A 27,314-nucleotide genomic window follows, 5' to 3' on the forward strand; every position below is an offset into this window, starting at 1 on the left:
TGGAACTGGGAGACACAGATAATTAAGATATAGTTTATCAAGAAGCAACAATTTGAATATGACACATCAGCGAAACAGACAGGAAAAGTACACTACCCGTGACAGTGAAGTGATTCCAGTAACAGAGTGTTAGCACAGAGTGATGATCTCAGTATCTTGTGATGGCAACATTCTAGTTCCTAGTCAAAGTGTTAGTGAACTCTTCGCTCCAGCTTCCTCCATCTTTCTTGGTCCATCCCCCATCTGAACAAAGAGCCTGCCTGACGAGGACTCCCCTTGATGAGAGCTCTCCTCTGGCGCGGACTCTCCCTTGATGAGGACTCTCCCCTGACAGGGACTCCCCCTAGGACTCCCCCTGACGAGGACTGCCCCCTGACGAGGACTCTGCCCTGACGAGGACTCCCCCTTGACAAGGACTCCCCCTTGACAAGGACTCCCCCTTGACAAGGACTCCCCCTTGACAAGGACACCCCCTTGACAAGGACTCTCCCCTGACAAGGACTCTCCCCTGACAAGGACTCACCCCTGACAAGGACTCACCCCTGACAAGGACTCTCCCCTGACAAGGACTCTCCCCTGACAAGGACTCTCTCCTGACGACGAATCTTCCTGACGAGGACTCCCCCTGATGAGGACTCCCCCTGACGACGACTCCTCCTGATGAGGACTCCCCCTGATGAGGACTGTCTCCTGACGAGGACTGCCCCCTGACGAGTACTGGCCCCTGACATGGACTCTCTGCTGAAGATTCTTCTCTAACGAGGACTCTCCACTGATGAGGACTCCCCCCTGATAATGACACCCCCTTGACGAGGACTCCCCCCTTGACAAGGACTCCCCTCTGACGAGGACTCCCCCTGTTGAGGACTCCCCTCTGACGAGGACTCCCCCCTTGACGAGGACTACCCCCTTGACGAGGACTCCCCCCTGACGAGGACTGCCCCTGACGAGGACTCCCCCTGACGAGGGCTCCCCCCTGACGAGGGCTCCCCCCTGACGAGGACTCCCCCTGACGAGGACTCCCCCTGACGAGGACTCCCCCTGACGAGGGCTCCCCCCTGACGAGGGCTCCCCCCTGACGAGGACTTCTCCGTGACTGTCATGATTTGCAGGTGCGCACGCACACACACGTACACACACATAATGATGTACAGACAAGCAGCGAATGGACACAGAGAACAGGACATGACCAATAAGCAGGCAGGGCACTCAGTTGTGGGATCTGACTATAAAAGACATGAGGCACTCACACTCCGCCTCTTTCCACTGATGAACATCTAGAAAGTCAGTTAAGGGTATTGTTACAATCTCACACCTCCACCACGTGGCTAAGAGCTAGTCTGGTTCAGTCAGACAGAGTAACCACACTTAAGATCGCAGAGAGTCGAACTCACAGAGAACTGTGTTAACTGTGCTATTAGTTCAATAAACCTGATTGAACTAACTTCAATGTCTGGAGTATCTTTCTGATCTAAACTGCATCCAGTTGCAGCCAGTGTTACACCAGTGTACCTAACACAACAGTGACGTGGACTCTCCCCTGACATGGACTCTCCCCTGTCGAGGACTCTCCCCTGATGATGACTCTCCCCTGTCTCCGAGCACGCATTAATACACTTTATTTTTATGGGCTGGTATTTCTTTGAAACTTCCTAACCAATGAATACAGAATAGATCCCTTGATGGTCACTTTTTCCCTGTCTATCACTTAGCTCTTGGTCACTTTTTAGATTACCTCATGATGAGGATTATTTGCTGAACCTCAGTAGACATTTCATAGAATTTACAGTGCAGAAGGAGGCCATTCGGTCCATCGAGTCTGCACCGGCTCTTGGAAAGAGTACTCTACCCAAGGTCAACACCTCCACCCTATCCCCATAACCCAGTAACCCCACTCAACACTAAGGGCAATTTTGGACACTAAGGGCAATTTATCACGGCCAATCACCTAACCTACATATCTTTGGACTGTGGGAGGAAACCGGAGCACCCGGAGGAAACCCACGCACACACGGGGAGGATGTGCAGACTCCGCACAGACAGTGACCTAAGCCGGAATCGAACCTGGGACCCTGGAGCTGTGAAGCAATTGTGCTATCCACAATGCTACCGTGCTGTGTGGGGAAAAGATACACAAGCCACCAGCTTACCCACTCAGGAATGTCAATATGGAAGCCTGAACAAAGAGACTTTGACACTTCTCCAGACTGTTTCTGTGTTTGTCCCAAGAGAGAAACAAAACTTTCTCTGCTGAGTTGGCTTTATGATCTCGTGAATAATTCTTCAGAGGAATTTTATACAATTCTAAAACCTGACATTTTTAATGGTCCTATTTCTTACAGTACTCTTCGCCTGATTCCAAATCGCTCATCTGCACTTTGGTGCACTGATATCGACAGTTTTAATTCTTACCTCTTCTCTGATTCGAAAACTGGAATTCTTTCCTCTTCTCGAGATCTGACTGATCTTCACTACTGTCTTTATACTCAATACTGCTTCTGAATTGGACCTCACTACACTACAGCCTGGAGATTGCCTCTTCCCTTTGCTCAGGTATTCACGCAGTGGACTGGTTTCCATCTGTGTAGCACCTCCAGTTCTAATGTCCTGCTCCCTCCCCTACTTTCTTCTCCACGGCCATGTCCTGTTTTATCTCTCCCTATTCGAGCCTCATTTAATTCTAGCTCCTGTTTGACATTTTTCCCTTTGCTCTATTTCTCCTGACCCAGCACCTCCATCAATTCTCTTGTTTCACACCATCTTCTCCCTTTCCATCTCCATATGCATATCTCCCAGAAGACCCACATCCTGCTACCTTGCCTGTCCCTTATCACTCGCCTGCTGACCTTTTAAATCATCACCATGTGCACCCTCTTGCTAAAGCATCAAACTCCTGGGGTGTTTTATTTACCAAACGCTTAAGTGAACCAATTATCCAAAGAATCCATAAAATCCCTACAGTGCAGAAGGAGGCCATTCAGCCAATTGAGTTTGTACCGACCCTTTGAATGAGCACCCTATCCATGTCCATCCTACCCTATCCCCATATCCCCCCTAACCTAACCCTGGACACTAAGGGACAATTGAGCATGTCCAATCCACCAAATCTGCACGTATTTGGACTGTGGGAGGAAACCGGAGCACCCAGAGGAAACACACGCAGACACGGGGAGTAAGTGCAAACTCCGCACAGACAGGTACCCTTGGACAGAATTGAACCAGGGTCCCTGGCGCTGTGAGACAGCAGTGCTAACCACTGTGCCACCGTGCCGGCCAATATACGTACTGTCCCTATAAAAGCAGGTGAGAGGCTGGGAATCAGGTCAAGAGAAACTCACCTCCTGACCCCTCCAAAGCCTGTCCATCATCCACAAGGCACAAGTCAGGAGCGTGATGGAATACTCCCCACTTGCCTGGATGAGTGCAGCTCCAATACCTCTCAAGAAACTAAACACCATCTGGGACAAAACAATCACTTGATTGGCAACCTATCCATCACCTTCAACATTCACTCCCTCCATCACTGGCACATAGTGACAGCTGTGTGTAACAGCAGCACGGTAGTAATGTGCTTAGCACTGCTGCCTCACAGTGTCAGGGATTCGGATTCAGTTCCAGCCGTGGGTGACTGTCTGTGCGGAGTTTGCACATTCTCTCCATGTCTGCGTGGACTTCCTGCAGGTGCTCCAGTTTCTTCCCACAGTCCAAAGATGGGCAGCTTAGGTGGATTAGCCATGCTAACTTGCCCTCTTGAATCGAAAAGGTTAGGTGAAGTTACTAGGTTATGGAGATAGGTTGGGAGTATCAGCCTAGGTAGAGTTTTTTTGAAGGAGGTGCAGACTCGATGAGCTGAATGTCCTCCTTCTGCACTGTATAGTGATCCTATGATTCTATGACCTACAAGATGCATTGCAGCAACTCGCCAATCTCCTTTGACAGCAACTTCTACATCCATGATCTCTACCATCGTGAAGGATAGTAAGAAGTCTTACAACACCAGGTTAAAGTGAAACCTGAGGAAGGAGCTGTGCTCCGAAAGCTAATGATTTGAAACAAACCTGTTGGACTTTAACCTGGTGTTGTAAGACTTTTACTGTGCTCACCCCTGTCCAACGCTGACATCTCCACATCATGGCTACCTTGAAGGATAAGAGTGCATGCTCTCCAAGTCATTAACATCCTGACCTGGAAATATATTGTCATTCCTTCACTGTCACTGGGTCACAATCCTGGAACGTCCCCCCCCCCCCCCCCCCCCCCCCCCCCCCAACAGCACTGCGGGTTACATAAGAACATAAGAACATAAGAACTAGGAGCAGGAGTAGGCCATCTGGCCCCTCGAGCCTGCTCCGCCATTCAATTAGATCATGGCTGATCTTTTGTGGACTCAGCTCCACTTTCCGGCCCGAACACCATAACCCTTAATCCCTTTATTCTTCAAAAAACTATCTATCTTTACCTTAAAAACATGTAATGAAGGAGCCTCAACTGCTTCACTGGGCAAGGAATTCCATAGATTCACAACCCTTTGGGTGAAGAAGTTCCTCCTAAACTCAGTCCTAAATCTACTTCCCCTTATTTTGAGGCTATGCCCCCTAGTTCTGCTGTCACCCGCCAGTGGAAACAACCTGCCCGCATCTATCCTATCTATTCCCTTCATAATTTTAAATGTTTCTATAAGATCCCCCCTCATCCTTCTAAATTCCAACGAGTACAGTCCCAGTCTACTCAACCTCTCCTCATAATCCAACCCCTTCAGCTCTGGGATTAACCTAGTGAATCTCCTCTGCACACCCTCCAGTGCCAGTACGTCCTTTCTCAAATAAGGAGATCAAAACTGAACACAATACTCCAGGTGTGGCCGCACTAACACCTTATACAATTGCAACATAACCTCCCTAGTCTTAAACTCCATCCCTCTAGCAATGAAGGACAAAATTCCATTTGCCTTCTTAATCACCTGTTGCACTTGTAAACCAACCTTCTGTGACTCATGCACTAGCACACCCAAGTCTCTCTGAACAGCGGCATGCTTTAATATTTTATGGTTTAAATAATAATCCCGTTTGCTGTTATTCCTACCAAAATGGATAACCTCACATTTGTCAACATTGTATTCCATCTGCCAGACCCGAGCCCATTCACTTAACCTATCCAAATCCCTCTGCAGACTTCCAGTATCCTCTGCACTTTTCGCTTTACCACTCATCTTAGTGTCATCTGCAAACTTGGACACATTGCCCTTGGTCCCCAACTCCAAATCATCAATGTAAATTGTGAACAATTGTGGGCCCAACACGGATCCCTGAGGGACACCACTAGCTACTGATTGCCAACCAGAGAAACACCCATTTATCCCAACTCTTTGCCTTCTATTAATTAACCAATCCTCTATCCATGCTACTACTTTACCCTTAATGCCATGCATCTTTATCTTATGCAGCAACCTTTTGTGTGGCACCTTGTCAAAGGCTTTCTGGAAATCCAGATATACCACATCCATCGGCTCCCCGTTATCTACTGCACTGGTAATGTCCTCAAAAAATTCCACTAAATTAGTTAGGCATGACCTGCCTTTAACGAACCCATGCTGCGTCTGCCCAATGGGACAATTTCTATCCAGATGCCTCGCAATTTCTTCCTTGATGATAGATTCCAGCATCTTCCCTATTACCGAAGTTAAACTCACTGGCCTATAATTTCCTGCTTTCTGCCTACCTCCTTTTTTAAACAGTGGCGTCACGTTTGCTAATTTCCAATCCACCGGGACCACCCCAGAGTCTAGTGAATTTCGGTAAATTATCACTAGTGCATCTGCAATTTCCCTAGCCATCTCTTTTAGCACTCTGGGATGCATTCCATCAGGGCCAGGAGACTTGTCTACCTTTAGCCCCATTAGCTTGCCCATCACTCCCTCCTTAGTGATAACAATCCTCTCAAGGTCCTCACCTGTCATAGCCTCATTTCTATCAGTCGCTGGCATGTTATTTGTGTCTTCCACTGTGAAGACCGACCCAAAAAACCTGTTCAGTTCCTCAGCCATTTCCTCATTTCCCATTATTAAAACTCCCTTCTCATCCTCTAAAGGACCAATATTTACCTTAGCCACTCTTTTTTGTCTTATATATTTGTAAAAACTTTTACTGTCTGTTTTTATATTCTGAGCAAGTTTACTCTCATACTCTATCTTACTCTTCTTTATAGCTTTTTTAGTAGCTTTCTATTGCCCCCTAAAGATTTCCCAGGCCTCTAATCTCCCAGCAATCTTTGCCACTTTATATGCTTTTTCCTTCAATTTGATACTCTCCCTTATTTCCTTAGATATCCACGGTCGATTTTCCCTCTTTCTTCCGTCCTTCCTTTTTGTTGGTATAAACCTTTGCTGAGCACTGTGAAAAATCGCTTGGAAGGTTCTCCACTGTTCCTCAACTGTTCCACCATAAAGTCTTAGCTCCCAGTCTACCTTAGCTAGTTCTTCTCTCATCCCCTTGTAATCTCCTTTGTTTAAACACAAAACACTAGTATTTGATTTTACTTTCTCACCCTCCATCTGTATTTTAAATTCCACCATATTGTGATCGCTCCTTCCGAGAGGATCCCTAACTATGAGATCATGAATCAATCCTGTCTCATTACACAGGACAAGATCTAGGACCGCTTGTTCCCTCGTAGGTTCCATTACATACTGTTCTAGGAAACTATCGCGGATACATTCTATAAACTCCTCCTCACGGTTGCCTTGACCGACCTGGTTAAACCAATCGACATGTAGATTAAAATCCCCCATGATAACTGCTGTACCATTTCTACATGCATCAGTTATTTCTTTGTTTATTGCCTGCCCCACCATCTCGTTACTATTTGGTGGCCGATAGACTACTCCTATCAGTGACTTTTTTGCCTTACTATTCCTGATTTCCACCCAAATGGATTCAACCTTATCCTCCATAGCGCCGATGTCATCCCTTACTATTGCCCGGACATCATCCTTAAATAACAGAGCAACACCACCTCCCTTACCATCCACTCTGTCCTTCCGAATAGTTTGATACCCTCGGATATTTAACTCCCAGTCGTGACCATCCTTTAACCATGTTTCAGTAATGGCCACTAAATCATAGTCATTTACGATGATTTGTGCCACCAACTCATTTACTTTATTCCGAATACTACGAGCATTCAGGTAAAGTACACTTATGTTGGTTTTTTTACCTCTGTTTTGAATCTTAACATCTCCAGTTTTATTCCTTTTGTTATTACTGGGCCTATTCACTGTGCTCCCCTCAGTCACTGTACCTTGTACTGTCGCCCTTATGGATTTCTGACTATGTCTTCTCTGCCTTGCACTTTTCCCCTTACTTCCTTTTGTTTCTGTCCCTGTTTTACTACCTTCCAACTTCCAGCATTGGTTCCCATCCCCCTGCCACATTAGTTTAAACCCTCCCCAACAGCTCTAGAAAACACCCCCGCTAGGACATCGGTTCCAGTCCTGCCCAAGTGCAGACCGTCCGGTTTGTACTGGTCCCACCTCCCCCAGAACCGATCCCAATGCCCCAGGAATTTGAATCCCTCCCTCTTGCACCATCTCTCGAGCCACGCATTCATCCTATCTATCCTGACATTCCTACTCTGACTAGCTCGTGGCACTGGTAGCAATCCTGAGATTACTACCTTTGAGGTCCTACTTTTTAGTTTAACTCCTAACTCCCTGAATTCCGCTTGTAGGACCTCATCCTGTTTTTTACCTATATCGTTGGTGCCTATGTGCACCACGACAGCTGGCTGTTCACCCTCCCCCCCCAGAATGTCCTGCAGCCGCTCCGAGACATCCTTGACCCTTGCACCAGGGAGGCAACATACCATCCTGGAGTCTCGATTGCGTCCACAGAACCGCCTGTCTATTCCCCTTACGATCGAGTCCCCTATCACTATAGCCCTGCCATTTTTCTTCCTGCCCTGCTGTGCAGCAGAGCCAGCCACGGTGCCATGAACCTGGCTGCTGCTGCCTTCCCCGGTGAGCCATCTCCCTCAACAGTATCCAAAGCGGTATATCTGTTTTGCAGGGAGATGACCGCAGGGGACACCTGCACTGCCTTCCTACTCTTGCTCTTTCTTTTGGTCACCCATTTTCTATCTCCCTCAGTAGCCTTCACCTGCGGTGTGACAAACTCGCTAAACGTGCTATCCACGACCTCCTCAGCATCGCGGATGCTCCAAAGTGAGTCCATCCGCAGCTCCAGAGCCGTCAAGCGGTCTAACAAGAGCTGCAACTGAACACACTTCTTGCACGTGAAAGAGCCAGGGGCAGTGAACGTATCCCTGAGCTCCCACATCGCACACGAGGAGCATGACACGGGTCTGGGATCTCCTGCCATGTCTTAAACCCTTGGTAAACTTAAACAACTAGAATTTCAAAATAAAAATAAATAAATTAGACAATGAAAAGAAAAAGAGAGACTACTTACCAGTCACTTACCAGGGTTAAAAAGCACCTCCTCACACTCTGCACCGAATTACCTCACTGCACCAAATTACCAAGTTTAAATCTTTAAATCTCTCACTCTGTATGAGTCTCACTCCGGATGTGTCTCCTGGAAAAGTGCTCGCTTACCTACATTACATGGTCTGCAACGATTCAAGAAGGCAGCTCACCATCACCCTCTCAAGGTCAATTTTCAGCACCGTTCATATTGCAATAAAAGGCTAGCCCAGCCAGCGATACCCAAACGCTGTGAATTTAAAAATTAAAATAAATCATCTTTTCTTCACTGTCATTGGGTTCAACATCTTGGGTCTCAATTGTTAATAGATGAATGTAAATAAGCAGTTAATATTTAAGTAGGTATTGGCCTTTTGTTCCAGGTAATGCTGAGCCTACCGTGCGGCTGAAGGACAAGGAGACCCTCTTCATGCTACTTGCCCTTCACATGGAAGAGTCTCCACTCTGTGAAAATCCAATGGGACCTAAACCAGCTAGAAATGAGAAAAATATAATGGTAAGAAAAATAATCTGACAATTCGCCTCCGATTTCTGAACTACTTCACTATAATCAATGCTGATTCATAATATTGAATGTGAGACAATGAGACTGTTCCAGCCTACTATTGAGTAGAAACCACTCACCAAAACATTTCTTGTATATCGTCAGCAAGTGATGAGGAGTTGCATTCCTGGTGGTGCTGTCTTTTAGATGTCAAACGGAGTCTCTGGGTGGGATTATCCGGCCCTCCGGCTGCGGGTTTCTCAGTTGCACGACGATCGCTGGCACCAGTATTTTATCTTCCCACTGCTTGTCAATGGGATTTCCCATTGTAACCATCCTACGTCACCGGGAAACCTGCGGTCAGGGAAGCACTGCCGGCGGAAAAAGTGAGTCATAACGGCCAGGAGTCGGGCCCCTGTCTGCTCTCTCGGGTGATATAAAAGTTCCAAGGACATTATTTTGAAGAAGAGCAAGGGGAAATATCCGTCATGTCCAAGCACTCAATCAAAATCTGATCATGCTGTTTGTGGGAAGCTGCTGTGTCTGCTGTTGCATTTCGTACACCCACAACCACACTTCAACCTCTCGCAGTCATGAAAGACACCATATAAATCTAAGTCCTTCTTTATTGGCCCATAGTTTCCTGGCTCCCCAAAGTCAGATTTGGGAGCAACTCCAAAAGTGCGCTGGGGAATTCCTTGCAGATGTTGTCAGGTAATGGTTTATGTGGCAATTGTCCAGGAGCACTAACTTGCACTGAGCTGGGATTCATCTGGCAAAGTGACATTGGATGGTTCTGCCAATGTTACGATAATACTTATTCTGAGAAAGCTAGAAGAAATTAAACCACTTCTAACTTCAGTACCCTGACTTGACTAACTCCACACCCCTGACCCCACAAGGGTTTCGGCCTCCAAGCAAGCAACCCACCCCCACACACACACTGCCTCTGAAGTTTTCCCTCCACCTGCATGGGTCTCCACCCTCTCTCCACATTCCCCCCTCCCCGCTCTGCACTTACCCAACCCAGCTGGAGCCCTGCGAGCGACCCAACACTACCAGATCCCTAACCCAACCAGACCCGCCCAGAAATAACCTCTCCTCCCCCCCCCCCCCCCCCCCCGTGCCCCAACCCAGCTGGATCCCGATCCATCCCAACCCTTACCTTCCACAATGCCTGACTGCACTGATATACCCTTACCACCTCACCCTCCCATCCCGATGCCCGACCTCCCCACCCCCCAATCCTATCCACTCACCTGAGGCACTTAATTTCTCCCCAGCCTAATATTTTCAATGGGAAATTTAAACTCACCTCTTTTATAGCAGCTAATGCTCCGCTTCTTTTATACTCCGACGCTGGACCCAGGGTCCTGCAGCGCTTGTTGGGCCAGAGGCAAGAAGGTTAAACAATATAGGTGTTGTAGAAATTTAGGGCAGGTAAGTGGGTTCGGCGGAGGTCTTGTGATGCAGTGGGTAGCATCCCTGCCTCTGAGCCAGAAGCTCCTGTTTGAGTCCCACCACAGGACTTGATGGCTAAGGAAGGTGCATTCCTAAACCGGCCAAACAGGCTGAAACTGTCACCCTGTAAAATCCTTCCAAACACACTAATGTCTGCTGATAAAAGTGACTCCTGGTCAGCCACGCTTGATGTGGAATGCTGCCCATCAAGCTATAAGCCCCTACCGACAGACTAGCGACTAGTTTCAGGAATTACTAGCTATGGGATCAGACAAAAATCTGTCTTAGTGCACCACTAGGTGAAGGAAGAGAATTGGGAATGGGTAAGGAATGGCAATCTGACGCTGATTGCCACTCCGAGGAAGTTGTGGCCCAATAAGAGACGCGATGATAGCTAAACAATGGAAAACAATTAAGGAAGTAATTTATAATCCTCAACAAATATATATTTACTGATGGGTGTGTCTGCACCAGAGAGATGTCAGCGGATCAGGAAGGCAGATCAACACCACCATCTCAAGGGCAATTAGGGATGAACTTCAAATGCTGGTCTAGCCAGTGACGTCACATCTGATGACACAGCAAAACAACCTCACTAAATCACACTCAAACTCAATGGAAAATAATATCATATTATGATCACTCTTCTGCAGTGCTCATTTATGACAAGGTCATTAATTAATCCTGTTTCGTTAAGCAAAATTACATATTCTCATGACCTCTTGTGCTAGTGCGTGGACAATCCCAGCTCCACTTGACCTGGAGTTGCAACACAGGTGAAATTAGATTTTATTTAAAATACCCAAGGTCCTTGGTTCAACCCAAATAAACCAGATCTGTAACTTTAAAACACAAGTAACCTTATGTTATGTACAGTATTGTAATTAAATTACCTCCTACTTTCTCAACCCATCTCTTCCGAATGATCCCCACTCTCTACTCACACACACAAACAAGAACACAGAGGGGGAAAGGGTGGTGGAAAGGGAAAGAAAATATTAATAAAAATAAAAAGATTAGGATCTTTGATGCACTGGATTGATTTCCAGTCAATATCTTTCTGAAGTTCAGGCTTTCATTTTGATACTTCTTCCTTCTCGGCTTGAGATGGTTTTCTCTGGCAAGGTTGTTCACCTTCTCTGCAGACTCAGCATCAATTTCAATAATATTAATAATCTTTATTGTCACAAGAAGGCATACGTTAACACTGCAATGAAGTTATTGCGAAAAGCCCTCAGTCACCACATTCCAGCGCCTGTTCGGGTATACGGAAGGAGAATTTAGAATTTCCAATTCACCTAACAACACATCCTTGGGCTGTGGGAGGAAACCGGAGCACCCGGAGGAAACCCACGCAGACACAGGGAAAATGTGCAGTCTCCACACAGACAGTGCCCCAAGCCAGGAATTGAACTTGGGACCCTGGCATGGTGAAGCAACAATGCTAATCACTGTGCTACCATGCCGTTCATCAGGTACATGGCAAAGAATGTGCCAGGCACTCACTGCTTTTGGACAATAGAGCAGTTCTTTACTTCAGCAAGTAGGAGAGAGAGAGAGAGAGTGTTCCTTTCACTGCCAAGGTCTGATCACTTCAGCTGAGTTCTCTCAGAAAGCATTGTGCAGTAGACAATCATAGAATCATAGAATTTACAGTGCAGAAGGAGGCCATTCGGCCCATCGAGTCTGCACCGGCTCTTGGAAAGAGCACCCCACCCAAGGTCCACACCTCCACCCTATCCCCATAACCCAGTAACCCCACCCAACACTAAGGGCAATTTCTGGACACGAAGGGCAATTTAGCATGGCCAATTCACCTAATCTGCACATCTTTGGACTGTGGGAGGAAACTGGAGCACCCAGAGGAAACCCACGCAGCCCCGGGGAGGAACGTGCAGACTCCGCCCAGACAGTGACCCAAGCTGGGAATCAAACCTGGGACAATCACTGATCCTTGTCAGGCAGAACACTGTCCCTGGCCATCCCATTGTTTACCAATTAATAAATCAAACCGATTCCCTCCAAAGCTGTTTCCAAATATCCACTCGGTGATAAAGAGTCTGCCTTCCCCGATACAAAATACAAAACCTTTGAACACAGTGTCCTGACAAGCAGGCTGTTTCAGCAATGAATCTTCTGCTTAAAGGCACATCCCGATTATGGGTCCCCGGACCAAAATAGAAAAAAGAAAAGAAAAGAAATGGGAACAAAGGAAATAAACAGGAAGAACTCTCACAATCCACATTAGTCTGCAGCTGAAGAAATGTCTATCTGTTCCCTGAACTATCAAATCACCCATCACTTTTGCTGCTCCAGACTTCCTTGAACTCCTCTTTCAGATAAGCTACCATAGAACATAGAACAGTACAGCACAGAACAGGCCCTTCGGCCCTCGATGTTGTGCCGAGCCATGATCACCCTACTCAAACCCACGTATCCACCCTATACCCGTAACCCAACAACCCCCCCCTTAACCTTACTTTTTAGGACACTACGGGCAATTTAGCATGGCCAATCCACCTAACCCGCACATCTTTGGACTGTGGGAGGAAACCAGAGCACCCGGAGGAAACCCACGCACACACGGGGAGGACGTGCAGACTCTGCACAGACAGTGACCCAGCCTGGAATCGAACCTGGGACCCTGGAGCTGTGAAGCATTTATGCTAACCACCATGCTACCGTGCTGCCCAGTGGTGTCAAAAACCTGGCTCTGGCTGGATTCCCCAGATAAACAATCACTCTTACCAGTCGAAAACTGCTTGGAAAGTGGGATTCACTTGGGGGTCACCCATTCCCTATTCCCAAGCTGTGGTGTGACCACATTTATTAATGTGCTATCTACTTAGCTCTCAGTCTCATGAATACACTGCAGTGACCACAGTTACTGCTGAAGTTCTGGAACCATCAGACTCTCTCCACCTCGCACTATTTCTCTGTCCCCCTGTTCTCTGAACTCTCTCCACTCTTATCCAGTTTCTCTGTTTTCCCTGGTCACTGACCTCTCTCCACTTCTTATCCTATTTATCTGCTCCCTCTGTTCGCTGAACTCTCTCCACGTCTTGTCCTGTTTCTCTGGTCCCTCTGTTCTCTGAATTCTCTCCCCATTTAGTCCTGTTTTTTTGATCCATCTGCTCACTGAATTCTCTCCCCTTCTCGTCCTATTTATCTGCTCCCTTTGTTCGCTGAACTCTCTCCACGTCTTGTCCTGTTTCTCTGTTCCCTCTGCTCACTGAATTCTCTCCCTTTCTTGTCCTGCTTATCTGCTCCCTCTGTTCACTGAACTCTCCACTTCTCGTCCTGTTTATCTACTCTGTGTGCTCAGAACTCTCTGCAGTTCTCATTGTGTATCTCTGTCTCTGTTTTCTGAGCTCTCTCCACTTCTCGTTCCTGTTTCTCTGTTCTCTGAACTTTCTCCATTTCTTGTCTTGTTTATCTGCTCCTTCTGTTCTCTGAACTCTCCCCACTTCTCATCCTGTTTCTGAACCCTCTCCACTTCTTGTCCTGTTTATCTGTTCCCTCTGTTCTTTGAACTCTCTCCATTTCTCATCCTGTTTCTCAGCCCTCTCTGTTCTCTGAACTCTCTCCACTTCTTGACCTGTTTATCTGTTCCCTCTGTTCTCTGAACTTTCTCCACATCTCGTCCTGTTTCTCAGCTCTCTCTGTTCTCTGAACTCTCCCCACTTCTCATCCAGTTTATCTGCTCCCTCCTAGAACTCTGTGCGGTTCTTGTCCTGCTTCTCAACTCTCTCTGTTCTCTCAACTCTCCACGTCTTGTCTGGTTTCTCTGCTCTGAATTTTTATTGCTGCTTTTCTGGTTCTAACACACCTGAATCAAGAAACCACAGCTCTGTACACTGCTTAAACATTCTGAATTTAGTTAGTCGGTCAGTTGCTTCCCATTTCAAACTGGGGAATTTTGTGGGCATTCTGACAACATTCATCTGACCTTCTTTCTCCTATTATACCTGGGACTATTGTTTCTGTAGCTGCTTTTGACTAAGCCTTTATAACCACAACCTTCTCTGGCCTGATTTTTATTCCTTTATTTTGTTTGTCTCTCTCACCATTGTTTGTTTGCTCACCATTGATCCAGCCCATGCCCTGGTCACTCACCTTATCCAACTGAGCTAACCTGGTGCTGGCCCTCCCAACACTGTCCTCCTCCCCACAAAGGATCTATCAGCTTTTTGCCTGAACATTCTCTCCGTACTGTATCTTATAAGCTTTTCTGTGCAGTCAGTACTCTGTGATCCCAAATGCTCTGATGCTGTAACTTCTCTCAGTATTCTGACTTTCAGGGAAGTGTGATCTAGGCTCAGTCTCACTTCAGCCTGGAGATGACCAGTTTCAGAACAAGGGTTGTCTCACATCAAGTAGCGCAATCTAAAACTGTTCATCATGTTGTTCATACCTATACTTCACCCTGTAGTGCTGAGCACCATGCCATTAAGAAGGTATCACTGCTGCTCACCATGTTGTGTGTGTCTTATGTTCCTCTAAAAGCACCAATCTCTCATAAGGATTTGTGAAATTGAGTCATTGGCTCATTTCTTAATTATGTGAACATGGATGAAAATCTTGAAGGAATTATGAGCAGAGCAGTGTGTCTGTGTTCATCTCCAGGCTGAAGTGAAAGTGAGCCTGGATCATATAGCACACTTCCCGCAAAGCGATGACATATTTCTATTTCTACAACACATTGGTCAATTCCAGCCCCACGCGTCCCAGAGTCACAGCACAACGGAATTAAGCAATAAGCAATAATTCTTTAAAAAAAATACCCAAAATCTCTGGCCCTTGGCTGTCCAATAATTATAGTCATCGGGTTTGTAAATTTAAACACAATTACTCTTTATTTAGACTAGGACACATATGAAATACAAAATGAGTACAGCTGCTTAACATCAAGCTAATACATAACTTCCTCTTCAACTACCCCATAATTCTACCAATGCACAGAAGATAGACAAACACAGAAGGGTGGAAGGGGTAAAAATAATAATATATAATAATCTTTATTGTCACAAGTAGGCTTACATTAACACTGCAATGGAGTTACTGTGAAAAGCCCCTCGTAGCCACATTCCGGCACCTGTTCAGGTACACAGAAGGAGAATTCAGAATGTCCAAATTACCTAATAACACGTCTTTCAGGACTTGTGAGAGGAAACCGGAGCACTCAGAGAAAACGCACGCAGACACAGGGAGAACGTGCAGACTCTGCACAGACAGTGACCCAAGCCAGGAATCGAACCTGGGACCCTGGCACTGTGAAGCAACAGTGCTACCCACTGTGCTACCATGCTGCACATCATGCTGCCCATAATGAGAATTAAGGTCAAATGGATCCTTGCTTCAGGTGGGCTTGCTTCAAGGGGCTGGTTTAGCACACTGGGTTAAATCGCTGGCTTTTAAAGCAGACCAAGCAGGCCAGCATGAAGGATCAAGTTTTTACGAAGTTTATTCAATTCAGGGTTACCGGTTGTTCTTGTACATTGCTGAAACTCAGTAGAAATTCAAGTTAAAAACTTGTCAGGTGCAAATAAGAATAGTTTTATTTGGAGTTGATTGATTACAACTTGAAGATCATTTAAAAGGTAGTTTGTAGACAATTTGATTTTTTTCAAAGAATCACAGGAATTATCTTCTGAGACAATAGCCCGAACACAACTTTAAAAGTCAAAGTCTGAAGTCAAAGTCTGAAAATGAAATATGAATACAGAACTCTTTTCTAACTCTCTTCCTTTCCTTTCTGTCTCTCTCTGTCTGTCTTTCTGTCTCTCTGTCTCTCTCTTTCTGTCTCTCTCTGTCTGTCTTTCTGTCGCTCTCAAAATGGTGGCCAAATCGTCCATGGATATACTATTTCATATCTGTCTTAAGTGATCCGATCACACCCCAATATAATCGTAACTGGTTTGAGTTAGACTCAAACACATTTGATTTGATAGTAAGCTGTTCATCTTCACTATGTAACATTGCTTCCAATTGTTGCCTGCTTGTATGTTAAAGAATGCAATATTGTGCTTTATCAAAACCAGCAAAAACTGGTCTAATGCTGACCTACCTATTGCCACAATAGAGACCTCATACTGACCTTACTACTGCAACAATGGAGACCTTATGTTATCTCGTCATGCCATGCTGGGCATAACTTCGAAAATATAATTCAAAACTGTCTATTTCAATTCAGTCTTTTATAAAATCGTTATAATGAGAATGTTGGAATCAAATATATATATTATATTTGATTCAATGTTTTAATTGTCCATTTATTAAAATTAAGGCAATATAGTTCAAGATATGTTTTTTTTTAGCTTGTATATTTCATGGGATATGATTCAACCTAATCTCGAGCAGCGTGAGAATCCTATAATCCTTCATTCTTATTCCTCGTTGCCATGGATTCAACCCTTGTCCTTGGAAAAATGTAATGTCCTTATCAGACTTCTGTGTTCCTTGCAACATGAGTTTGGAAATTATATGTTCTCTTTAATTTTAAAACTGGGAATTAATATTTATGCTTTAACCAGCTTTTTACCTATATTAAGTGTATTAGAAATACCTGGCTTCTACAGTCGGCCCTTTGATAAATCGAAAGATCAAGTGAGATATATCAGAATAAGATAAAAGACATCATTAAAGCGATAGGGTAGGTAAAAGCGCAAAGAATAACTCATTCATATTGTCATTGCAGATTTAAACAATAGAATGGAAACTTAGCATTGCAACAACTATTTCAACAATAATCATTAAATTTCTTAAAGAATCATTATTACAAAATAACAATTAATAAATTAGTCAAATTTGATACTACAGATTCAGTATTAATAGATTATACAAATAATTGATTGATAATATTACGGTTAACATTTCAACAAAAGTATTTCACCTCAAATTCATCAATTGGGGGTGCAGTAGGGTTAGTGTAAATCATTCTGACAGTTGGTCCTCTGCGTTTAGCGAATAGTTCTTTGATGCACGTAGCACATTGGTATGTTATATAAATGATGAATCCAGCTGCACAGGAGAATAGGATTATTCTCATTATGGACATTCCAGTGTGTCCAAACCACCCACAAATTCTATCCCAGAGAGAGAACTTGGGATGGATCAAGTTTTTTGATTTCTTTTTGGATATGTAATACCAAATCTTTAACTTCTTCAGAGTTATCGGGAATGAAAGTGCAACATTCTGCACCAATCAGGGCGCACGTGCCACCTTTTTCAGCTAGCACATAGTCAAGTGCCATTCCATTTTGTAATACCACGGTTCGAATTGCTCGCATTTCGTCAGAGATTTTATCTAGGGCAGTGGCAGTGTAATCAACTACATTTTGTATGATAGTTGTTATTTTATTCAACTCATTCTCCATCTTTACTTCCCAATAGAAAGGAATTATTCTAGCATAAATTGCATCTCTAAAGGTGATGGAACGTTTTTTTCTTTGAACAGTCATTTCTGAAACATGCAGGAGATTAGTCACATGATGAATGGCAGGTACCATGTATCCTAAATAGCAAGATCCTGACCAGGATCTTGGGAGCCAGGGATATGCTTTATCATCACAAATAAAATAAGTTCCATTATAAGCAGAATATGAGTAAATATATTTTAAGAGCCATTGGTCTTCGAATGTTTTATTATTTCTGAGGTTAGGTATGCCTGTTATCCTCGAGGACCGCATAACTCTTTCTAAGCGGTCGTTTATACATTTAAAAGCTGTGTTAACATCTACATAGTTAGTACAATTACTATTACCCATTGGTATCCCTTTATGGTCCTTACTGATGAGGCAAATTGATCTTTTTTGTTTAATATTAGTTGGGAGGTTAAGATGTTAAGGTTTTTTGTCAGGGTTAAATTGAAGTTGGTGCCATCCTGAAAAGGTGTTTAGTGGATAGCCTGCAGATTTTCATAAGTTAATAGATTTTTGGATGTCAACCTGGTACCTCCCATTTTCAGATGTATATGCTCCAGAATGGGTCACCACAGAGCGAGGGATGCTTTGATAGGTGTACCATTCTGCTGTTTCTGAAGCATTAAAGGGAATAGTTAGAAAGGGAATACCAACTTCTTCACCGGGCACCAGGTCGTGTCCACCCTCCGGAGGATCGCCCCACGCAGCTAACACCTGTTGAGAAGCAGAGCTAACAGCATTTGTTAGATTTTGGCAGTAAAACAGCAAAGCATCACTCATTAAATGACAGTCTGTTTTCCGCAAGTCAATAGTTCCTGGCAGAGACATTGGTCTGCCTGTGATGATTTCAAAAGGGCTCAGGCCTGTTGTTCTGTTTGGTGTTGCTCTAATACTGCATAATACTTTTGGCAAAGCTTGGACCCAATTCATGCCTTCCTGGCTGTATTTAGACAGTCTTTCTTTCAAAGTTCGATTCATACGTTCCATTTGTCCTAATGATTGTGGATGATAAGGACAGTGTAAATTCCAGTTAATGTTTAGTAGTTTACAGACTTCCCTACAAACAGCTCCTGTAAAGTGGGTTCCATTGTCTGAGTCAATGCTAGCTGGTACTCCCATCTGGGAATAAAGTCTTTGCATAGCACTTTGGCTGTATGGGCAACTGTCCCTCTTCTAGCTGAAGCAGCTTCCACCCATCTGGAGAATTTATCCACTATTACAAGGATGTCATTGTACTGTTGACATTTAGGAAGAGTGATGTAATCTACTTGTAAGTCCTGGAATGGACCTGCGGGAGCAGGAGCTCTTAATTGAGGCATTGATGTTATAGGACCCAAGTTATTCTTTTGACAGGTTACACATCGGTTTGCTACCAATTGTGCATGTTTTTTGAATCCTTTACCACACCATCTTCTATGGAATCGATCCATCATTTGTTGAGGTAATATGTGTCCCCATGAATGAATTTGTTGAGCTAAGAAGGGCATTAGTGATTGCATTGCGACTGGTTTACAAGTTTGAACTTCTCTCCAAATTTCATCATCATATGGTTGAATACCTGATTCTAACCATGTCCATTTTTCTTCCTTTGTACAATCATTCTGCATTTCACGTAAATCATGTAATAAGGTGGTTACTCCCAATTTGTAAATGTGACTGGATTCCTGATGCCACTGAGAGGCACAAAGAGAGGCAGCTTCCCTTGCTGCTTGGTCCGCAAGAGCATTTCCTCTTGCTTCCATGGTGTCCTCATGAGTATGGGCTTTACATTTTAGAACTGATACTTCTTTGGGCAAGGTCATACCGGCAGCACGGTAGCATGGTGGTTAGCATAAATGCTTCACAGCTCCAGGGTCCCAGGTTCAGTTCCTGGCTGGGTCACTGTCTGTGTGGAGTCTGCACGTCCTCCCCGTGTGTGTGTGGGTTTCCTCCGGGTGCTCCGGTTTCCTCCCACAGTCCAAAGATGTGCGGGTTAGGTGGATTGTCCATGCTAAATTGCCCGTAGTGTCCTAAAAGTAAGGTTAAAGGGGGGTTGTTGGGTTACGGGTATAGGGTGGATAAGTGCGTTTGAGTAGGGTGATCATTGCTCGGCACAACATCGAGGACCGAAGGGCCTGTTCTGTGCTGTACTGTTCTATGTTCTATGTTTTACAGCTTCTAGAAGATCTCGTACTTCCTTTCCATTTCGGATAGGTGTACCTGCTGTTGTGAGAAATCCTCTTTTTCTCCACAGTTGGCCAAAATCATGTGCTACTCCAAAACCATATCTGGAGTTAGTATAGATGTTAGCAGTTTTATCTCTTGCCACATGACATGCTTCTGTAAGTGCCTTTAATTCGGCCTGCTGAGCTGATGTAGCTGGGGGCAAACTTCCTTCAGCTAATACTTTGTATGGGCTTGTGACTGCCCACCCAACTTTCCTGATACCCTTGTCAATAAAAGAGGAACCATCAGTGAATAAGATTAAATCTGGGTTCTGTAGTGGCTCTTCTTCTACTAAGCGTACTTCTTCCGCTATTATTTTCATACAGTCATGCCCTTCTCTCTCTCCCTCCCCTTGTTCCTCGGGAAGCGGGAGCAAAGATGATGGGTTTACAGGACTGGCTTTGTGAAAATATAGGTTGGGAGCTTCCAAAACTGCTGTCCAACTAGTCCATCGAGCTGATGTAACTTGTGACACTCTGTTCATGGACAGTAGAGAAGAGACTGAATGTGGACATTTAATGATTAACTTTTGGTCTAGAACAAGTCCAGATGTAATCATTACAGCTCGACATGTAGCTTCCATGGCTCGTAAACAACTGCCAAATGCTAGTACCACATTGTCAAGTTTAAGGGAATAGTACCCAACTGGTCTTAACTGATCACCAAGTTCTTGAGTCATGTAACATGTAACAGTCTTTCATGAACAAACATGGTAAAAGGTTTTCCGTTGTTTGGAACAGGACCTTTTTCAAATTCAGAAATGATTGTTTCTGTTCAGAATTTAGTTTAATTTGGTCTCTTGATTTTCTGTTTCCTTTTAAAAGATCATTCAATGGCTGGCATAACTGAGTATAAGAATCAATCCAATTTCTGTTAAAATTACAGAGTCCCAAGAAAGATCTGACTTCCTGCACAGTTGAGGGTTCTTTAGCTGCTTTGATGGCAGCTGTTCTGTTTTGAGTAAGTTCCCTATTGCCTTTGGAAATTTTCTGTCCCAAGTAAACAACTTCTTCCTGGGTAATTTGTGCTTTGGCAAAGCTAGCTTTGTGACCATTAGTACTGAGGTGGTTCAAGGCCACCCGTAAGTCCTTTTCATGGTCATCTTTATTGATGGAGGCTAACAGAACATCATCTACATACTGAATAATGGTTCAAGGCAGATCAGGCAGTTGCCTGATGTGATTCTGCAGAGCCATGTGGTAAACAGTTGGGCTATTGTGAAAACCTTGCGGTAGTCTAGTCCATGTGTACTGTTGTTGATTGACTGTAAAAGCAAACCATGGTTGTACTTGTTTAGCTAATGGTACTGACCAGAAGCCATTTGCCATATCAATGACTGAAAACCATTGAAGGTCAGGAGTTAAAGAGTTAAAAATTGTAGACGGAAATGCCACTAAAGGAGCTTTTCTGACAATGAATTGATTTGCCTTTCTGTAGTCAATAGTAAGGCGCCATGTACCATTAGCCTTTTTCACAGGCCATACAGGGCTGTTTGATGAACTGTGAATACGCACTAAAATATCCCTTTCTTCAAGTTGTTTATTATAGGTAGAATACCTTGAATTGACGTTTTGCTAATGGGGTATTGGTTGGTACAAGGTGGAGCTGATCCCATGAAAGTAACTGGGTCTATTTTCAAAAGACCACAATCATTTTTGTCAATTGCCCAAATTGGATGATGTTGTATTTCATCTTTTTAAAGTGTCTAATGGACCAGGTAATTTTCCCATTATTCAAATTGAGTGAAGACTTTAGTTGTGATAAGATGTCCATACCTAGAAGTGCTTGTGTTACCAGACCTACCCATATTGACGCTATCAGTTGATGTGGTCCAAATTCTAAGAGCAGTGGTTTAGTCTTCCGAAGAGGGACAGAGTCTCCTCCTGCAGCAAAAGCTTCAATTTTCTCTGAAGTTAGGGGAAAGAAAGCAGCATTATGTTCAGTAACACAGGTAAGTTCAGCTCCAGTATCAAATAAAAAATCGATATGAATACCTTCCACTCTTAATGAAATATATAATCCATAATTTTTCTGTTCCAAAAGTGCATGTAGAGAGAAATGGAGAGAATCATCAAGAGTGGGGTCTAGTAGTTTTTTGAATTATCATACAGAGAACGTCTTTGAGCTGGAGGACAGCTGTTTAACATTTCATTCATAGCATTGTTATCATCGTGTAGATTCCTACGTGGGTACGGTTGGTCCCCACGTGGGTAAGATTTCTCCCTACATGGGTAAGATTCCTCCCTACGTGGGTAAGGTTCCTCCCTACATGGATAAGGTTCCTCCCTACATGGAAATGGCTGGGAGGTTTTAGAATCCCTGTACGTAAATCAGGATCTGTCTTGTTGGAACGTAACCCTAGGTGCATCTTGTTTGTGCGCATTACGTGGTTGACCACGAGGTGGAAATGTATTGTAGTGAAAATTGTCTACTTCATTATCATCTCTCGAATCCATCCGTTGTTTAAGATAGCATTTTGCCATCCGGTGTCCTACTTTACCGCAGAAAAGACATTGTGGTATTTTTTCCTTACGTGATTTTAATGGAGCCAGGGTACATGTTTGCCCTGAATCTTGTGGTGGTGTTTTAGTCACTGCTGATGAGCTTGTCTGATTGTGCGAACCACGATCTATCTGAATGCACTGGTCAACTATGTCTCGGTATGTGCCAGTTTGTGGCCCAAGATGGTAAAACCAAATTCAAGGCATCAGAAACTTCAGGTTTAACACCGGCTACAAAAGCCGTTTTTAATGGATTTAAAGTGCTTGCATCCCATATGTCAGTTTCCTCTGCGATTGTCATTCCCGAATATTCCATCCAAGTCTGTAAAAATCTTTTCTCAAAATCCTGAATATCTTCATTACTTTTTTGAATGCAAGATGTGATCTTAAACCAATCGGTCCTCGGGGGGCGAAATGTTAATCGCCAATCCCTGATTGCTAGCCAACCAGCTTCTAAATTTTGCAAATCGTCTTCAATGGCAAATTCCACCTCAGTTCTAAGGGTTGAAATTACACGAGTACCTAGCATGATAGTCAGAACTTGTACTCCATCAAATGGGTGGAGACTGTAAATGGATTTTAATCTGTGAATTCCATCCCATGTGGACATACCACCCTTTTTAGGATGTGGGAGATTTTTGGACCATTCGTCAATTTTTGCAGGCTCTGCTGGTTCATGAGTCCATTGATGATCAAATATGTTTCTAGTGATAGTTTCACCTTCTTCCTCTATTTTTTTGCTACCAACTCTAACCCGTTTGTGTTTTAAAAGGGCTAGTTGAATTAATTTAGTATTACGCATTGTAGGAACACTATCTTCATCTGATTCATTTGGCAGAGGAATTAATTTATTCTTGACACTTGATCTCGGCTGTGCATTTGCCGATTGTACCACTAGGTGGGGTGCTTGGGCTGCTTGTTGAGTTTGTGTTACTTCAGCTGCTGTTTGAATCTGAGCTGTGCTTTGCTTCAAACAGTCTTTTAGGATCTTGCAGTTTTCAGTTTAGAAGTTTTGTTTTGCAATTCTGTTCCAATTTTGTCAAAATGTTCAAGTTTTGCTTTTGCATCTTGCAATTCTCTTTCTAAAACACATTTTTCTTCAATTAACTTGGAATTTTCAAGTTCAGTTTGATCAGTTTTTAATTGCAACTGTTGGTATTTTGACTACTTCAAAAATTTGATTTTGGAACTCTATTTGAAAAGATAACTGCCGGAGTTTAGAAGTTTTGTTTTGCAATTCTGTTCTAAGTTCATCGTCCTGTTCAAATTTGGATTTTACATCTCGCAATTCTCTTTCTAAAACACATTTTTCTTCAATTAACTTGGAATTTTCAAGTTCAATTTGCTCAGTTTTTGATTGCAGCTGTTGGTATTTTGATTCCACTTCAAAAATTTGATTTTGGAATTCTGCTAATTGAACAGATAACTGTTGGAGTTTGGCATCATCCTGTTCAAATCTGAATTTTGCATCTCGCAATTCTTTTTCTAAAACACATCTTTCATCAATTAACTTGGAATTTTCAAATTCAGTTCGCTCAGTCTTTAATTGCAACTGTTGGTATTTTAACTCCACTTCAGAAATGTGATTTTGTAATTCTGCAATTTGAACACATAACTGTTGGATTCAGCATCATCATGTTCAAATTTGAACTTTGCATCTTGTAATTCTCTTTCTAAAACACATTTTCCGTCGATTAATTTGCAATTTTCATGTTCAATTTGCTTAGTTTTTAATTGCAACTGTTGGTATTTTAACTCCACTTCAGAAATTTGATTTTGGACTTCTGCTATTTGAACAGGCTGGAGTTCAGAGATTTTGTTTTCCAAATCAGTTCTAATTTCATCGTCAGATTCAAGTTTGGATTTTGCATCTTGCAATTCTTCAACAACTGCAATTAGTTGGTCTTTAGTGGTCCTATACTCATGATCAGTTTTATTTTTAGTAATTATCTCTTGCTGTCTGCGTAATTGTCCCATAATTGCCAGAGACCATTTAACACGTTCTGCACTGTGCAATCGTGTGCATTTTCCCCATGCTCTCTTGATATTATCAAAGAACCACTGTCCTCTGGGGATATTATACTTTGATTCAATTTTTCTTGAGGTTTCACATAGGTCAAATTGTTTACGAAAGAAAGACCCAAAATCCCCCAACATATCTTCAATGGAAACATCTGGTATCCCAGATCCTCCTTTTATCATCGTAGGGAGTAATTTTCTGCCTTCTAAAGGGTCTAAATCTATACTTTCATCTGGATCAGCCATAAATTCAACCTTTCACTTAACTTTTTGTGTGTAGGCTGTGTTAGTCTCAACAACCGGCACCTGATTGATTTAACATAGTCTATAAAAATGTCCTTTTCAGGGGTCGAAGCACTGATTGATGCGGCTTTAAGACTTTTAATGGGTGAAAAAGATATTTCTTACCCCAGTCTAGCCGTGGGTTCCGACTGTCTTCCGGGTCTCCTCCGATAATTCCTGAAGCTTCTGTCGTCGCCTGGTCCTCCTCCGGTTTCTCACAAAGTTTTCCGAACCTCTCCGAAGGTCGTATCAGAACTCCTCCCCCGCTGCCGACTACGCCAAGTTGAAGGATCAAGTTTTTACGAAGTTTATTCAATTCAGGGTTACCGGTTGTTCTTGTACATTGCTGAAATTCAGTAGAAATTCAAGTTAAAAACTTGTCAGGTGCACATAAGAATTGTTTTATTTGGAGTTGTTTGGTTACAACTTGAAGATCATTTAAAAGGTAGTTTGTAGACAATTTGATTTTTTTCAAAGAATCACAGGAATTATCTTCTGAGACAATAGCCCGAACAGAACTTTAAAAGTCAAAGTCTGAAGTCAAAGTCTGAAAATGAAATATGAATACAGAACTCTTTTCTAATTCTCTTCCTTTCCTTTCTGTCTCTCTCTGCCTGTCTCTCTGTCTCTCTCAAAATGGTGGCCAAATCGTCCATGGATATACTATTTCATATCTGTCTTAAGCGATCCGATCACACCCCAATATAATCCTAATTGGTTTGAGTTAGACTCAAACACATTTGATTTGATAGCAAGCTGTCCATCTTCTCTATGTAACGTTACTTCCAATTGTTGCCTGCTTGCATGTTAAAGAATGCAATATTGTGCTTTATCAAAACCAGCAAAAACTGGTCTAATGCTGACCTACCTATTGCCACAATAGAGACCTCATGCTGACCTTACTACTGCAACAATGGAGACCTTATGTTATCTCGTCATGCCATGCTGGGCATAACTTCGAAAATATAATTCAAAACTGTCTATTTCAATTCAGTCTTTTATAAAATCGTTATAATGAGAATGTTGGAATCAAATATATATATTATATTTGATTTTATGTTTTAATTGTCCATTTATTAAAAATAAGGCAATATAGTTCAACATATGTTTTTTTTAGCTTGTATATTTCATGGGATATGATTCAACCTAATCTCGAGCGGTGCGAGAATCGTACAATCATTCATTCTTATTCCTCGTTGCCATGGATTCATGGAAAAATGTAATGACCTTATCGGACTTCTGTGTTACTTGCAACATGAGTTTGCAAATTATATGTTCTCTTTAATTTTAAAACTGGGAATTAATATTTATGCTTTAAGCAGCTTTTTACCTATATTAAGTGTATTAGAAATACCTGGCTTCTACACAGCAGCACGGTTCAATTCCCGTACCAGCCTCCTCGAACAGGCGCCGGAATGTGGCGACTAGGGGCTTTTCACAGTAACTTCACTGAAGCCTACTTCTGACAATAAGCGATTATCATTCATTTTCATTTCAGGTGATGAGTTCTTTAGTGGACTTTCTGCACAGGAGGAGTATGGATTAAAGTCTCTGGTTTACAGTCTGTAATGATCTTTCTGGCAGTTAACAGTATCTTACTCAGCTTTTACAGGAAAGGCCCCGAGCTTCACATCAGCCTGCTCTGCAGAGAGATTTACCAGATTCTGCTTGCATCAGTCTTTTCTGCTGAGAGAGAGGTAGTTCCCACAGTGGCCTTTTGGTGAGATATTGGTGATTTGGTTTCTAGAGAAAACAGAATGGAAAAAAGAGAGTTTTTCTCCCTGAGCTGCCAAAAGCAAATCTGAAAGCTTTCTAGGTCCCTGAATTATTTCAGTGGGATCAGATCCAATCACTACCTATTACCAGACAAAGTACAGCCTTTTGTGCCAATCCATTGGCCGTCAGCCAAATCAATCAAAGCAAGACTCAGCCAATATGGTGATTCTGCTGGTCAGCCCACCACTCCAGTACAAACCAGCACAGGCATCTGCTCAAATTAAAGGCATAGGCCACTGTCGATAAATCATTCATCAATCAAAAATGTAACGGCAAAAATAAAAGTGAAGGGAAATAAGGGAATAAACAGGAAGGACCTTTCACTATCCCTAAAAGGCAGATTACAACATGACATGTTGTTTGGTTGCTGTTACATATTCCTGTTTTTTGTGTATTTTATCATGCTCGCCTATTTCATTTAGGTTTTGAATTTACTACTGTTCTTGCAGATCAACAAAACCGGGATTGTTATTTGTGACTCGGATTCGATTCAGCGTGTGGTGATGATGGATTGCTCTCGGGAACAGCTACATGCTGCACAGCTTGTGATGATGAATCTGACAACGAGAGCAAAAAGTTGTGATGTGTACTTATCCCGGAAACCCTGCACGGACTGTGCCAAATGTCTCGTTCAAGGCAAGACTCAAACTTTAATAAATCACTGA

The 27,314-nt window shown here is 43.3% G+C and overlaps 1 protein-coding gene across 6 annotated transcripts in view; it reads left to right on the plus strand.

The window, feature by feature from the left end:
* The window catches only part of LOC119955119, a 192,947-nt gene that overhangs the window by 54,274 nt on the left and 111,359 nt on the right, over positions 1 to 27,314 (plus strand). For all 6 annotated transcript variants that reach the window (XM_038781009.1, XM_038781010.1, XM_038781008.1 and 3 more), the window contains 2 exons: positions 8,863 to 8,996; positions 27,099 to 27,285. In XM_038781009.1, coding sequence (XP_038636937.1) covers positions 8,863 to 8,996; positions 27,099 to 27,285 — 321 coding nt within the window. The remainder of the gene's footprint in view (positions 1 to 8,862; positions 8,997 to 27,098; positions 27,286 to 27,314) is intronic.

This window comes from Scyliorhinus canicula, chromosome 20 (assembly GCF_902713615.1).
Source record: "Scyliorhinus canicula chromosome 20, sScyCan1.1, whole genome shotgun sequence".
Classification (NCBI taxonomy): domain Eukaryota; kingdom Metazoa; phylum Chordata; class Chondrichthyes; order Carcharhiniformes; family Scyliorhinidae; genus Scyliorhinus; species Scyliorhinus canicula.